At 39.2% G+C, this 15,973-nt stretch overlaps 1 protein-coding gene across 5 annotated transcripts in view; it reads right to left on the minus strand.

Moving 5' to 3' along the window:
* Positions 1 to 15,973, minus strand: part of P4HA1 (prolyl 4-hydroxylase, alpha polypeptide I) — a 90,811-nt gene that overhangs the window by 48,330 nt on the left and 26,508 nt on the right. For all 5 annotated transcript variants that reach the window (XM_011928041.1, XM_011928026.1, XM_011928017.1 and 2 more), the window contains 2 exons: positions 4,429 to 4,668; positions 2,112 to 2,308 (listed from right to left, as the gene is read on the minus strand). In XM_011928041.1, the coding sequence (XP_011783431.1) occupies positions 2,112 to 2,308; positions 4,429 to 4,668 (437 nt within the window). The remainder of the gene's footprint in view (positions 1 to 2,111; positions 2,309 to 4,428; positions 4,669 to 15,973) is intronic.

Here is a 15,973-nt window from a genome sequence, read left to right on the forward strand (position 1 = left end):
GGTGCCTGTAACCCCAGCGAGTCAGGAGGCTGAGGCAGGAGAATCACTTAAACCCGGGAGGCAGGGGTTGCAGTGAGCCAAGATCGCACCACTGCACTCTAGCCTGGGCAACTGAGCGAGACTCCATCTCAAAAAAAAAAAAAGAAAAGAAAATATTTAATGAGACTAACAGTGTCACTATCTTTGTATCTTTGTATTTACTCATTAGCTGAAGCATATCCTCCTAGGACTCCATGAACCTAGCTATCAAAAGTGTCCCATAGGTATTATAGTTTGCTGTTAGTGGTTAAGCTGTCAACAGTCATCAATATCAAAATGTAAAGCCCAGCTTGAGTTTACTAGTAGTAAAGAAAACGTTAAACGCTTTTCAAATGTTTACACTTAAAAGTACTTACTCCAAAAATTCATTAACTCTTTCTATGCATGCCCGCGTTCAACTGAAAACTAATACCACATGAAATTCCTTTTCAAAGGTTCCATAATCAATTAATATTGAGAAAGAATGTGTATCATATCACAATGCACATTATCATAAAAAGGTTCTGAGAAGTCTTGAGGCTACACAAAAACCTACGTTCAACTTTAACAAATGTTTCCCAGACTTTGTTCTTTTTTGCTTTTGACCTAATATCTATTAAGATCTTTAGAACTGGAATTCTGAGTTACAAATACATAAATATAAATATACAATAAACAAAGAAATATTAAAGATTTATTTAATATTTTATTTAATTAAAGTCAAAATCTGTTAAAAACTTTCTGCATTTTGAGTATTAAATAGACTAAAGCATTTCACTAAGCAATCTTGTCAAGGTTAACTAGGAGCAAAACTACAAGGGATTATTGTATAGATGAATCTGTTGTATCTCATAAGATGCATAGAGTAGTGTTATTATCTCTAAGACTGCTGAACAGAAGGGTGCAGTGGCTCACGCCTGTAATCCCAGCACTTTGGAAGGCCAAGGTGGGAGGATCACCTGAGGTCAGGAGTTTGAGACTAGCCTGGCCAACATGACGAAACCCCGTCTTTACTAAAAATACAAAAAAATTAGCCAGGCATGGTGGCAAATGCCTGTAGTCCCAGCTACTCGGGAGGCTGAAGTACAAGAATTGCTCAAATCCAGGAGGCGGAGGTTGCAGTGAGCCAGGACTGCACCACTGTATTCCAGCCTGGGTGATAGGGTGGGTTTCTGTCTCAAAAAATAAAATAAATAAATAAATAAATACTGCTAAAATCTCTCTTGCATTAAATATAAGAAAAACTATCACTTCCTTTAAACTTATTTGATCCTTCACCCTTACCTGATCCTTCCAGGGTGAAGGATCAAATGAAAAAGGTAATATTGCACAAACATATGTAATAGTATATGATTCACAAGCTTTATTTCAAAGCTATTTTACTAATAATTGGAACATATTAAATGTGGCACCCACAGAGAGAAAATGGTATACCGTGATTTTTTTAAAAATGTTTTTTAGGCCAGGCGCAGTGGCTCACGCCTGTAATTCCAGTACTTTGGGAGACAGAGGCAGGTGGATCACGAGGTCAGGAGTTTGAGACCAGCCTGGCCAACATGGTGAAACCCCATCTCTACTAAAAATACAAAAATGAGCTGGGTGTGGTGGCAGGCACCTGTAAACCCAGCTACTCGGGAGGCTGAGGCAGGTTAATCACTTGAACCCAAAAGGCAGAGTTTGCAGTGAGCCAAGATTACGCCACTGCACTCTAGCCTGGGCGACAGGGCGAGACTCCGTCCCAAAAAAAAAAAAAAAAAGTTTTTTAGAGACAGGGTCCTATTCTGTAGCTCAGGCTGGAGTGCAGTGGTATAATCATAACTCACTGTACCCCTGAACTCCTGGATTCAAGTGATCCTCCCACCTCAGATTCCTGAGTAGCTAAGACTACAAGTGTGCACCAGCATGCCCAGCTAATTTTTAAATTTCTTTGTAATAGGGTCTATGTTGCCTAAGCTGACATACTGTAGTATTTTATGCAGCCATTCTGATTTTTATCACAGTCTTAAATATAAAATGACTGATTCTCTCCAGAACTGTGTACAAACACATACACACACACATTCACATACACACAATTGGCTTTTCCACTTTACCATTTTGATACCCTCCCCACGGCACAGCATTTCGTACTTCTGTCTCTCTGGCAGGTAATCCACAGCAACCCCTTTTTTCTTTGGTGTAGTTTTCTGATCAGATTGGTCATCTGAAGCAGACTTATTGACATCTTTTTCTTTAGCCATTATATACTCAAAATATTTTAAGTTACCATTAGCTCTCTGATGTTCAGGATCTATTAGAAGAAAAACAAAGCATGTCCACGGGTAAGTTCACACTTGTTCAAGCAACAGAATACAGTAATATAAAAATAGGAGACATTATAATTTATCTTCCAAACCAGGCTGCTTCTGTGAGTGAAAGGAGGCACTAATGAAAATTATTATACCAAAATAATAGGTATAAGTTACTAATGCCCCCAAGTAAATCAGGACATACAGTCACCTATATAAAAACAGTTCTGGGCTGGGCCTGGTGGCTCACGCCTGTAATCCCAGCATTTTGGGAGACTGAGGTGGGTGGATCACCTGAGGTCAGGAGTTCGAGACCAGCCTAACCAACATAGTGAAACCCCGTCTCTCCTAAAAATACAAAATTACCCGGGCGTGGTGGTGGGTGGGTGCCTGTAACCCCAGCGAGTCAGGAGGCTGAGGCAGGAGAATCACTTAAACCCGGGAGGCAGGGGTTGCAGTGAGCCAAGATCGTGCCATTGTACTCCAGCCTGGGCAAAAAGAGTGAAACTCTGTCTCAAAAAAGACAGTTCTGGAGACAGAAACAGTCATTTATTTAAAGGTGGCAACTAGTGCTTTTACTTTGAGAATTTACTAATCAGCTAAAGGAACTAAGTTCAATTTGATGTCAAATGAATTTTAAAATCTTACTCATCCTACTTATTTTAAGCAATGAAAAAGATTTTTCTAAGACTGAAAAATAATCACATGAGAAAGACAGGGGATAAGCAATTCAAAAGCAACCTTTACCACAGATACATTATAAATGTAGCCTACTTCTAAGGGCTGAAGTTCAGTCCCAAATTTCTAAGTAAGAAGGAAAAGGGAAACTAAATATATAATTTTCAAATAAGCTAGAATCCACTAACTGCCTCAGAATTGCTAGTCATAATTTTGAATTACCTTTTAGTAGGAGAAAAGAAGACTAAGCTGCCCATCTGAGAGGAAAAAAAAAAACTAAAGAACCACACACACACAAAAATAAAAAGGCAGAAGAATATATAGAGACTTCACTTGTGACAGTAACTAAGTGTTTAGGCTATCTAGGCTTAGATTGTAAAATATTTCTTGTCCTTTAGAAACTGCTCACAATAAATGTTATGATATCCAATATTAACCTGATTTTGTAAAAGCAAAGGAAACGTGTGTGCAGGGAAGAGGAGTATACACTAAAAGGAAATAAATGTGTAGTAGGTGTCTTTGAGTGACTGGCTTATAAATGACTCTTCTGTATCTTTTTCTGTTTTAGTAAATTTTCTATAATGAGTACAAAGCATATTTTAAATCAAGAGGAAATACCACTGGAAAATACTGAAAGGAAAAAAGATTACTCAAACCAATATCTTAATTTATTATCACCCAACTAAGAAATAACCCAATTATCCAAAGTTCATTTTCAGCAGATCAATCCTTTTGAGCTGTTTGATTCTAACATACACATATTTTCATATTTTGTAAAAATAATTTTTAAAGTTTTAAAACTTCATTATATACCAAAGGCCACTTAAACTTATTGTCATACAAATTCTGGACTCCATCTCCAGAGATTACAATTTAGTAGATCTAGGGTAAAGATCAAGAAATTTTCATTTCTAACAAGTATCCAAGTAATTCTGATGCATGTGGTGCTTGGGCCATACTTGAAGAAACACTACATCTTTGTTCAAAGTACTACTGATAAAATTCTCCTAAGATATATTTTTCCAACATTTGAATTTGATAAATACATTTTGAGCCCATCTATTTTAAATCACTTTATTTTAAAGTATGAAATGCAATAAAACAAAACACCCTTCAAAGGAAACTGATTAACATTTAAAATGGCAACATGGTAAACAAACATTTTTGACTGAGTTAGTTACATTAGCTTCAATTTTGAAATTCCTGGAGAATATAGAGCAGAGAAACACAACCACTGTTGCAGCACTATTAGGTGAGAAAAATCAGTCATCATTTACTTTGAGAATAAAGAAAAAGAGAATAATGTATGTTTAACAAGTAAAATTCCTGACTTATAACAAATGAGAAAATACCAGAAGGGGGTATAAAAGGAGGGACACACAAAAATAGAGAATATATCTCTCTCAATATAACTATAACCTTAAATTAGGCCCAGATAACATACCTAGTTCAAGAAGCTTCTTTGTGAGCAAAAGTGCCTTATCCAGGTCTCCCTGCTGATATACCGCATAGCTCAAATAATCTAGAACAGAGACTTTATCTATGGTAGAAATCTCGCCTTCGTCCAGTTGCCTTAGGGCTTGTTCCATCCACAGTTCTGTATGGTAATAATCTGCTTCTGTATAGGCCACTTTGCCCAACTCAAAACAGTCCTCAGCTGTTAGAAAAGATTTGTGTTTCACTCCTATGAAAAGAAAATACAGAGAACTTTAGGAATCTTAACACTACTGTCTATTTATTTAGGACTACACAGTTTTCAAAATGCTGTCTCACTTCTATTTGAAGTTCACAATAATCCTCTGGATAAGCAAAAATTACTCTAATTTCATAAACAAAGAAACAATCTATAATATAATGTAGACTGACAAGAATCACACAGCTGGTAATAGGGGACACGGAACCTACAGAACCCAAGACTGAAGTTATCAGCCATCATACCAAAATGAAACATCCATTAAGTTGAAACATACTATTTTCTAACGGAAGGAATTACCATATGAGATACATCTTTTTTTTTTTTTTTTTTGACATGAAACACACAGCAGAAGAGACCATAAGGTAGGTTGTAAAACTTATCTCAATAAATTTTGAAGACTGGTGTGTTTCTCTCTTTCTCTCTCTCTGTCTTTTTCTTTCTCTTTTTTTTTTTTTTGAGACGGAGTCTTGCTCTGTTGCCCAGGCTGGGATGCAATGACACAATCTCAGCTTAACCACAACCTCCGCCTCCCAGGTTCAAGCGATTCTCCCGTCTCAGCCTCCTGAGTAGCTGGGATTACAGGCATGTGCCACCATCCCCAGCTAATTTTGTATTTTTCGTAGAGACGGAGTTTCTCCATGTTGATCAGGCTGGTCTCGAACTCCTGATCTCAGGTAATCTACCCACCTCAGTCTCCCAAAGTGCTGGGATTACAGGCGTGAGCCACCATGCCCAGCCACCACATGAGATATATGTCTCACTCCTAACCAACAATCTGGGCAAGAGATGAATGTACAGGAGGAGAGGTAAAAATATCAACTGGATTCTTTCTTTTAAACAGCATCAATATATCATTTAAATACCAGAAATTCACTCATTGAAAAATTACAGTAGTTCTTAGTATATTTACAGAGTAGAGCAACCATCACAACAATCTAATTTTAGAACATTTTCCTCACTCCAAAACGAAACCCTGTAACCATTAACAGTCACTACCCATTACCTTCCCCACCCTGCCCCAGCCCTAGACGACCACTAATCTACTTTCTGTCTCTACAAATTTGCCTATTCTGGACATAATGCTACTGTGAACATTTGTGTATAAGTTTCTATGTGAACATGTTTTCATTTCTTGAGTATATACATATGAGTGGAACTGACTGGTCCTATAGCAACTCTATGCTTAATGTTCTGAAGAACTGCCAAACTGCTTTCCAAAGTGGCATTGATAACATTTTACATTCCCACCAATAAGATATGAAATTCCAATTTCTCCACATCCTTGCTAATACTTGTTATTGGCCTTCTTTTTCATTATAGATGTTCTGGTGAGTATGAAGAGGCATTTCATTGTGGTTTTGATTTGCATTTCCCTGGTGACTGATGATGTTGGGCCTATTATCGTGTGCTTATTTCCATTTGTTTATCTTTGGAGAAAATCTCTTTTCAAAGCTTTTGCCCATTTAAAAAATTTGGTGGCTAGGCATGATGGTTTCACACCTGTAATTCAGTGTTTGGGAGGTCAAGGAAGGAAAACTGCTTAAGGCCAAGAGTTTGAGATGAACCTGGACAACATAATGAGACCCTCATATCTAACAAAAAAAATTTTAGAAATTAGCCAGACATTGTGGTGCATACCTGTAGTCCTGGCTAGCTGGGAGGCTAAGGCAGGAAGACTACTTAAGCCCAAGAGTTCAAGGTTACAGTGAGCTATTACTGCACCACTGCTTGCACTCTGTTAGAGTTCTTTATCAAGACAGAGTCTTGCTCTGTCACCCAGGCTGGAGTGCAGTGACGCGATCTCAGCTCACTGCAATCTCTGTTTCCCAGGTTCAAGTGATTCTCCTGCCTCAGCCTCCCAAGTAGCTGGGATTACAGGTGTGTGCTACCATGCTGGCTAATTTTTGTAATTTTAGTAAAGATGGTGTTTCACCATGTTGGCCAAGCTGGTCTTGAACTCCTGACCTCATGTGATCCACCCACCTAAGCCTCCCAAACTGCTGGGATTACAGTTGTGAGCCACTGTGGGTGCCTGGCTCAGCTATATGACTTTTAAATATTTTTCCCATTCTATGTGTTGTCTTTTCACTCTCTTGATGGTGCACTTTTGAAACTGTGATGATGAAGTCCAACTTATTAATCTTTCAGCACTTGTGCTTTTGGTGTTATTATGTCAACTCGCTTCTGCAGTGAAACTTCCATTTTAAGAAAGGGAGGTATTTGATAGTTCACATGAGATAAAATATAAATAGAAAATACTTCAGAAAATACTTAGTCTCATTCATCACTGAAGAAATAAAAAATTAAAACCACCACAAATAAAAATATTTTAAAATAATGGCCTAGATTTATTGAGGTCTTACTATCTGCCAAGTATTTGTCACTTATTTAATCCTCAAAGCCATCTTACTACAGATGAGGAACTAAAATAGAGGTTAATTAATATGCCCAAGGTCACATGTTTAAAAGCAAGAAATGGAATCGGTTCAATACAACTCCAGAAGTTTGTGCTCCTGATGTTATAACATTAAATGGCAAAACCTAATAGTGGAAGGAAGCAGCAATATAAACTGGCAACTTTGCTTTTAAGAAATTCAGCAATATGAGAAAAGAGGAATTTAAACTCTATGACTTAATACTACTATTTTTCAGTTATTTCATTGAGATTTAGTACTAGCGATTGGGGACTTTTCTGTATAAAAGATTTTTGTGGCTGAACCATATTATAGCTAAAAACTGTAATAAGCTAAAAGCAAGGAAATAAGGAAACATATAGGCAGATATATCAATTTAATGGAATAGCATTTTTCATTAAGAAAGATAATTTCAATGCTATAGAGAAAATTATAAGAAATTTAAAAATAGAAAATATGAACAAATAAGATACCCCAGGCCAGTCATGGTGGCTCACACCTGCAATCCCAGCACTTTGGGAGGCCGAGGCAGGCGGATCACCTGAGGTCAGGAATTTGAGACCAGCCTGGCCAACGTGGTGAAACCCTGTCTCTACTAAAAATACAAAAAAATTAGCCGGGAGTGGTGGCGGGCACCTGTAGTCCCAGCTACTCGGGAGGCTGAGGCAGGAGAATCGCTTGAACCCTGGAGATGGAGCTTGCAGTGAGCCGAGATCGCGCCACTGCACTCTAGACCTGGGCGACAGAACAAGACTACATCTCTTAAAAAACAACAACAACAACAACAACAAACCACAAAGACAAAAAAACTAAAGTCTAATTATGTCTACTTGGAATTCTAGAAGAGAATAGAAAGAATATAGATAAGACAGTGTTTAAAGAGATAATGGTAGAAAAATTTCCAAAATTAAAATGCATGAAAGTTCAGATTCGGGAAACACAAAGAAGTCCAAGCCAAAGCACATTTGAGGGCCTCTTTGTTTCAAGGAGGAAAATTGTGTGTTTCAAGGAGGATGAATGTGTTTCAAGGAGGAAAATTCCAAAAGGAAAGTCTAATGAGGTACAATAAACAATGATGAACAATGAAAATGGTATACATAAATGCCAGTCTAAATTAAAGAAAGCGCCGGGCACAGTGGCTCACGCTGGTAATCTGAGCACTTTGGGAGGCAGGTGGACTACTTGAGCTCAGGAGTTGGAGACCAGCCTGGGCAACACGGCAAAAGGCCGTCTTTACTAAAAATACAAAAAATTAGCCGGGCATGGTAGCGCACACCTGTAATCCCAACTACTGGGGAGGCTGAGGCATGAGAATTGCTTGAACCAGGGAGGCAGAAGTTGCAGTGGGACAAGATCGCACCACTGCACTCCAGTCTGGACAACAGAGTGAGACTCCGTCTTGGGGAAAAAAAAAAATGGTGAATAAAGACAACATTGATAGGGGTGAAACTAAGGGAAAAAGGAAAGGGGATGGTCACGGGATGTGCTGCAGCATGGTGGCAATCTTTAGATGGCTATTAAGAAATGGGATGAATAAAGTAGAAACTGATGGGTGTGAAGACAACAGTGACTCCATCTTGCATGCTAATCTACCATGTTAACTTTTGATTAACCTCAGTCCCACAAATGCCTGCTGATTTCTACTTTACTTGCTGTCCTTAGTGTAAGAACATGTACTCACTATAAATCCTGCCTTTAGAGCAAAGCAACCTTGATGTTATCACAAAAATTACAGGCTATGACACACATAGCATTCTTGCCTGTTCTGGAGCTTGCCTTTGTCCCTATAGAGCATGTACACCCTTTCCCTATGGCATTTAAGTCATGGATTTGGGGACTAATGGTGCAGAGATCTACCTGTCTTGCTGCTGCCCAAGACCATGCTTCCATCTATAAGTTTCCCAATAAATCATCCTTTACTGACAATAAGTAAAAAAAAAAAAAACTGTAGAAACTCCACAAAATAGAGTGATAACACGTAGCTATAAAAAGAAATGAGGATTTCTATACATGATATGAAGTAATGACTGGGATATATCAATATCAATAAATTAAAGCACCAAAGTACATAACAGTATTTACAGTATGCTTTTTTATTTTTTTTTTTTTGAGACAGAGTCTCACTCTGTTGCCCAGGCTGGAGTGCAGTGGCACGATCTTGGCTCACTGCAACCTCTGCCTCCTGGGTTCAAGTGATTCTCCTGCCTCAGCCTCCTGAGTAGCTGGGATTACAGCCGCGTGCCACCATGCTCAGGTAATTTTTGTATTTTTAGTAGAGATGGGGTTTCACCATATTGGCCAGGATGGTCTCAAACTCCTAACCTCAGGTGATCCACCCGCCTTGGCCTCCCAAAGTGCTGGGATTACAGGTGTGAGCCACCGCACCTTGTCAGTACGCTATCTTTTGTTTATGTTGAGAGAACATAGGAGTAGACATACATTTGCTTATATTTTAAAAAACTGGAAATAGTAAAACTAACAAAATGGTCACATAGAAAAAAGAAGGGAATAGGTTGAAAAGTACAGGAATGAAAGTGAGACTTCTGTTAATGTATCTTATCAGTCTAGTTTGGACTGTCAAAGAATTTAAAAGTTTTACATAATTAAAAACAATAAATTGGCTGGGCATGGTAGCTACAGCCCGTAATCTCGACACTTTGGGAAGCCAAGACAGGACGATTGCTTGAGCCAGGGAGTTCAAGACAAGCCTGGGCAAAAGAATGAGACAATGTCTTCATTTAAAAAAAAAAAAGAAAAGAAAAGAAAAAAAAGGCTGGGAGCTATGACTCATACCTGTAATCCCAGCACTTTGGGAGGCCAAGGCAGCTGGATCATGAGGTCAGCAGATCAAGACCGCTAACATGGTGAAACCCCGTCTCTACTAAAAACACAAAAAATCAGCTGGGCATGGTGGCGGGTGCCTATAGTCCCAGCTAATCTGGAGGCTGAGGCAGGAGAATGGCGTGAACCCAGGAGGCAGAGCTTGCAGTGAGGCAAGATCACACCACCACACTCCAGCCTGGGCGACAGAGCAAGACTCCATCTCAAAAAAATAATAAAATAAAAAATAAAATAAATTTTTTAAATTAAAAAAATTTAAAAATTACCCAGGTATGGTGGTACATGCATGCCTGTAGGTCTAGCTTTTTGGGAGGCTGTGGCAGGAGGATCCCTTGAGCCTGGGAGTTCAAGGCTGCACTGAGCTACGATCATGCCCCTGCACTCCAGGTTGGGCAATAGAGCAAGATACTGTTTCTAAAACAAGCAAACAAATGAAAACAATGAATCAAAAGAAAAAACGAAGACAATCCCTAAAAATCTGAGGAAATGAAAGAAATGAACCCAACTGTGTAACATTTTAAGGGCATAGCCACAAAGAGAAATGAATTACCTCAGACGTCTTTAAAACAAGATTTTGACTGATCATATCTAGAGTCATGTATTTTAAGGATATAAAGTGCAAAAAAACTGTATTCAGTAGTCTTAATGTTATTAATAGTATGACTAAAATAGTATGAGTTAATAGTATGAATAAAAGATTAATCGGCCGGGCGCGGTGGCTCAAGCCTGTAATCCCAGCACTTTGGGAGGCCGAGACGGGCAGATCACGAGGTCAGGAGATCGACACCATCCTGGTTAACACGGTGAAACCCCGTCTCTACTAAAAATACAAAAACTAGCCGGGCCAGGTGGCGGGCGCCTGTGGTCCCAGCTACTTGGGAGGCTGAGGCAGGAGAATGGCGTAAACCCGGAAGGCGGAGCTTGCAGTGAGCTGAGATCCGGCCACTGCACTCCAGTCCGGGCGACAGAGCGAGAAAAAAAAAAAAAAAAAGATTAATCATGTTCATATCCTTAGGAACCAAATTTTCAAAAGAGATAGAAATATAAACCCTGTGGTTTTCAATTTGAATTGAACAATATAAACTTCATATTTCCTGTCTCTGTTTATGACAAACTTGATAGCAATAATCACCCCTAGAACCTAGCTAGACTCTGCAGCTTAAATGGCATCCCTGTTCAAAGGAATCAAGCCTTGCCAGGCAAGGGGTGGCACACCTGTAGTCCTAGCTACTCAGGAGGCTGAAGCAGAAAGATCACTTGAGCCCAGGAGTTCCAGGCTGCAGTGCACCACGATCACATCTATGAAGAGCCACTACACTACAGCCTGAGCAACATGGCAAGACCCTATCTCTTAAGGGGCGGTGGTGGGGAAAGGACCAAGGCTCATTAAAGAAATGCCTGGTTGCTACTCTGGAGTAGAAAAGAAACCTGGAAAAAAACTGTGCTAGAAAGCAAGGAAGTTTCCTCTCTATCAAAGATTAATAATATAGTCAATTCAAAGAAACAAGCCTATCTAAAGATGCTCTCCACTGGCCTAAAATGGGATAATCTGAGATTGAAGTAATACTGAATAGGCTGAAATACAAAAAAATAAAATAAAATCCATGAGTTCATGGTATGTCGTGAAAATTATGTATCACTACTAAAAATGGTTAGGACACTAACTCATTACTTGGAAAACTGATAAAGAAGACTAATTTTAGACTTATCCTGCCTTTCCTATATACAGTTCAGGGTAACCAAAAGGTTCATGAAGGAACGTTCCTGTTTATAGACTTCCAGTTAAAAAAAGTAAAAGGAATAATGGAATGAAAAAAATCACCATTTTGTAACCCCTAATGAAATAGTGGTTCTAGGCAATGATCATCAAAGGCTGCCAAAACCAGTAGATAAAACTTAAGGAGAACTTTATATGGAGGGATCAAGCTCTCATCACCTGAACTCCACTCATCAATCAGCATCATAAAAAGTGGGACAGGACATTAGGTGTTGGTTCATGCAGTTCAACAGAAAGTTCATAGCACCACCTATGGAGTTAATTTTAAAATTTAACTTGAATCTAATCGAGCCTCAAGTTCTAACCAATGTGTAGGAAACATAGGCATTAAAAGAACATGTTAACCACCAAGTAGTCAACTCCAGAATGTGGAACATTCCACGTAACATATGACTAGGCTTCCTCAGCTAACCAATGTCATAAAGAGAAAGAAAAAAAAGAAAAAGGGGATAAAAGGGACTTAATAGACATAATAAAAAAAAAAAAAAACAACTGTAAAAAGACAACTTTGAGATCACCAGAGAAACAATATTGACTGGGTATTAAATTATATTAAGGAAATATTGTCAATTTGTTAAGCAGGGTGACAGTAAGTGGTTATGTTACTTTTTAAAAAAGACCAGCTGGGCGCAGGTGTTTTATACCTATAGTCCCAGCTACTTGGGAGGCTAAGGGGCTAAGGCAGGAGGATCACTTGAGCCCAAGAGTTCAAGGCTGCAGTGAGCCATAATGGTACCACTGCACTCTAGCCTGAGCAATAAAGTGAGACCCTGTCTCTGAAAAAAATTAAAAATAAATTACAAAGACCTACTTGAGGCCAGGAGTTCAAGACCAGACTGGGCAACATAGCAAGAGCCCATCTCTACAAAAAATTTAAAAATTAGCCAGGTGTGGTGGCACACACCTATAGTCCCAACTGTTCAGGAGGCTAAGGCAGCAGGATGGCTTGAGTCCAAAAGTCCAAGGCTGCAGTGAGCTATGATCATGCCAATGCACTCCAGCCTGGGTGATAGAGTGAAATCTTGCCTCGAAAAAAAAAAATTTTAATAAAGAAATGATCAGTTAGATGTGCGTGTTGAATTATTTATGGATAAAATGACATGACGTCTAGGATTTGCTCTTAAAATACTCCAACAAAAACAAAAAGAAAGGGTGGAAGGAGTAGATAAACCAAGAATGACAAAATGTTTAAAACGTCTGGAGCTTGGTGATGGCATAGGTTCATTATGTTATTACCTTTATTTTTGTGTGTGATATTTGATATTTTCCATAATAAAAGAAGTTTTATAAATAATGAAAAAAGGAGAAAGTCATGTCCTACAGGGCTCTTTTTATGTATTATACAGAAAATCACATAGTTCCCTGACACTATAAAAAAAAAAAAAAATGACAGGTATGTGAAAAAATAACAAGCCTAGACAAGAAAATACTACTTATCCAAAAATATTTCTCTCAGAATATACAGTTCTGAGACTAAGTCAATATTATACTAGTAGTTATGATTCCAGAAGAGTAGTTTTTAAAAGAAACTACTGGTCAAAGACAGACTAGCCTACATTTTCTCTGATAAAACAGATAAAACTGTACACATTTTTTAAGTGTCTGATAACATCACAAAGAAAACTGGTGGAGAAACAAACACATTGGTGGATTCTTTAATAAATTTTGATTGAATACACTTCAAAGTCACTAAAATGGCCAGAACCAGACTTAGCTATAACCTATCCAACAGTGGTCACATATGTTTTTAAAAAGATGCTGGCCGGGCACGGTGGCTCAAGCCTGTAATCCCAGCACTTTGGGACGCCGAGACGAGCGGATCACGAGGTCAGGAGATCGAGGCCATCCTGGCTAACACGGTGAAACCCCGTCTCGACTAAAAAATACAAAAAACTAGCTGGGCGAGGTGGCGGGCGCCTGTAGTCCCAGCTACTCCGGAGGCTGAGGCAGGAGAATGGCGTGAACCCGGGAGGCGGAGCTTGCAGTGAACTGAGATCCGGCCACTGCACTCCAGCCCCGGGCGACAAAGCGAGACTCCGTCTCAAAAAAAAAAAAAAAAAAAGATGCTAACAGAAAAGGAATTCATGAGAAATAAATCAAAAGGAAGTAAAGTTATGGGCACGTTTTGTTAATGATCAGACATTTGTAAACTACAGAAAAGCATGCCCTCATCTGACAATGAGCTGTTGAATTCCAGTATCAAACAGAGTCCAAGCTTGTAGGTGTATGCACTGGAGGATCACATGACCCAATATAATCAAATATTCAAATCAATCACCTCCATTTGCATTTTTTCTGGCCCCCCATTAGTCACTTACAGACAGTAACTGATTATCAGTATACTCCTAAAATGAAGATGAAGACCCACATTTTGATGTTTTTCCCTTAAATAAGTCCCTATCCCGCCTTCCACTCTAGGAAAGGATACTATCTTAGTGCACTTGTGCTCCTATAACAAAGTAATAGACGACTGGATAATTTATAAAAAAAAAAAAAAAAAATTTATTTCACACAGTTCTAGAGGCTGGGTAGTCCAAGATTCAAGGCACCAGCGAGTTCAATTGTCTAATGAGGACTGCTCTCCTTTTCCAAGATGGCACCTTGTTGCTGCATCCTCCAGAGGGAAAGAATGCTATGTCCTCACCTGGTGAAGGTGGAAGGCCAAGAGAGCTAGGGGTTGCACAAAGCCTCTTTCATAAGGGCCTTAAATCCCATTCCTGTAGGCCCCACCTCTTAATACTATCACACTGGCCATTAAATTTCACCACCTAAATTTCGGAGGGACACATTCCAATAATAGCAGATGCTAAGAAACTAACTTCTTAATAGTTCAACATGACTTAGTTCCAAAAACGAAAGATGCATATTAAATTTTGACAATGCTATTATTTTTTCAGTTACGAGAACCAGTAAACTGAGAAGATAAACTCATAATGCAGCAATTATAAATATTTCTCTTAGGGACATGCAAAACACATGAGATAACAGTATGCCATTAATCCATGTAGATAACACCAGTAATATTTTTTTATATAACCGGATATTCTGGTAACATTATTTGAACAAGCATGGCAGAGATAGTAGAATATCTTTAGCTATTCTGCTTTGGTAAACTATTTCTGCTTGTCTTACCTACTGCTGTATTAACAATATTAAAGGCAGACTGCCTGGGAATCTGATTTTTAAAATAAATGAAAAGTAATGCAGTATTTGAAAAGGAAGACTCTTTCCAAAGTAGAGAACATGAGAATAAGAAGTAAATAGGCAAGAAAATAAAGAAGAAAATGAAACAAGGAAAGTGGTATGGGCAGAAAGAGACTGTAAAAAGCTTCATATAAAAAGCAAACCGAGCCAGGCGCGGTGGCTCACGCCTGTAATCCCAGCACTTTGGGAGGCCGAGGCAGGCGGATCACGAGGTCAGGGGATCGAGACCATCCTGGCTAACACGGTGAAACCCTGTCCCTACTAAAAATACAAAAAAAATTAGCTGGGCATGGTGGTGGGCGCCTGTAGTCCCAGCTACATGGGAGGCTGAGGCAGGAGAATGGCATGAACCCGGGAGGCAGAGCTTGCAGTGAGCTGAGATTGTGCCACTGCACCCCAGCCAGGGTGACAGAGCAAGACTCCGTCTCAAAAAAAAAAAAAAAAGCAAACTGAATTTGATGAGAAACGAGTTGTAAATTTCTTTAGTTCAAAGGAAGAGGCAGGGATGACAGACACGAACATACCAAATTGAATATAATAAACCAAACTGAAAGTAACACTAAAAACAGTCCTTTAATTTATTGTCACAGTAGAAACTACAATATCAGGCCAGGTACAGTGGCTCTTGTCTGTAACCCCACCACTTTGGGAGGCTGAGGGGGGTGGATTGCTTGAGCTCAGGAGGTCGAAACCAGCCTGGGCAACATGGCAAAACCCTGTCTCTACAAAAAATACAAAAATTAGCTGCTTGTGGTGGCACGTGCCTGTAGTCCCAGCTACCCGGGAGACTGAGGTAGGAGGATCACCTTAGCTTGGGAGGTTGAGGCTGTAGTGAGCTGTGATTGTGCCACTGCACTCCAGCCTGGGCAACAGCAGAGTGAGATCCTGTCCCAAAAAAAATTTTAAAAATACAGAAAAGGAAAGAAAAGAAAGAAAAAAACTATAATATCACAGGCACTATAGGAAAAACATTACTTAGAAATACATTTTTAGCCAGACGTAGTGGCTCATGCCTGTAATTCTAGCACTTTCGGAGGCTGAGGTGGACGGATCACTT

This window comes from Colobus angolensis, unplaced genomic scaffold (assembly GCF_000951035.1).
Source record: "Colobus angolensis palliatus isolate OR3802 unplaced genomic scaffold, Cang.pa_1.0 Scaffold12, whole genome shotgun sequence".
Lineage (NCBI taxonomy): Eukaryota > Metazoa > Chordata > Mammalia > Primates > Cercopithecidae > Colobus > Colobus angolensis.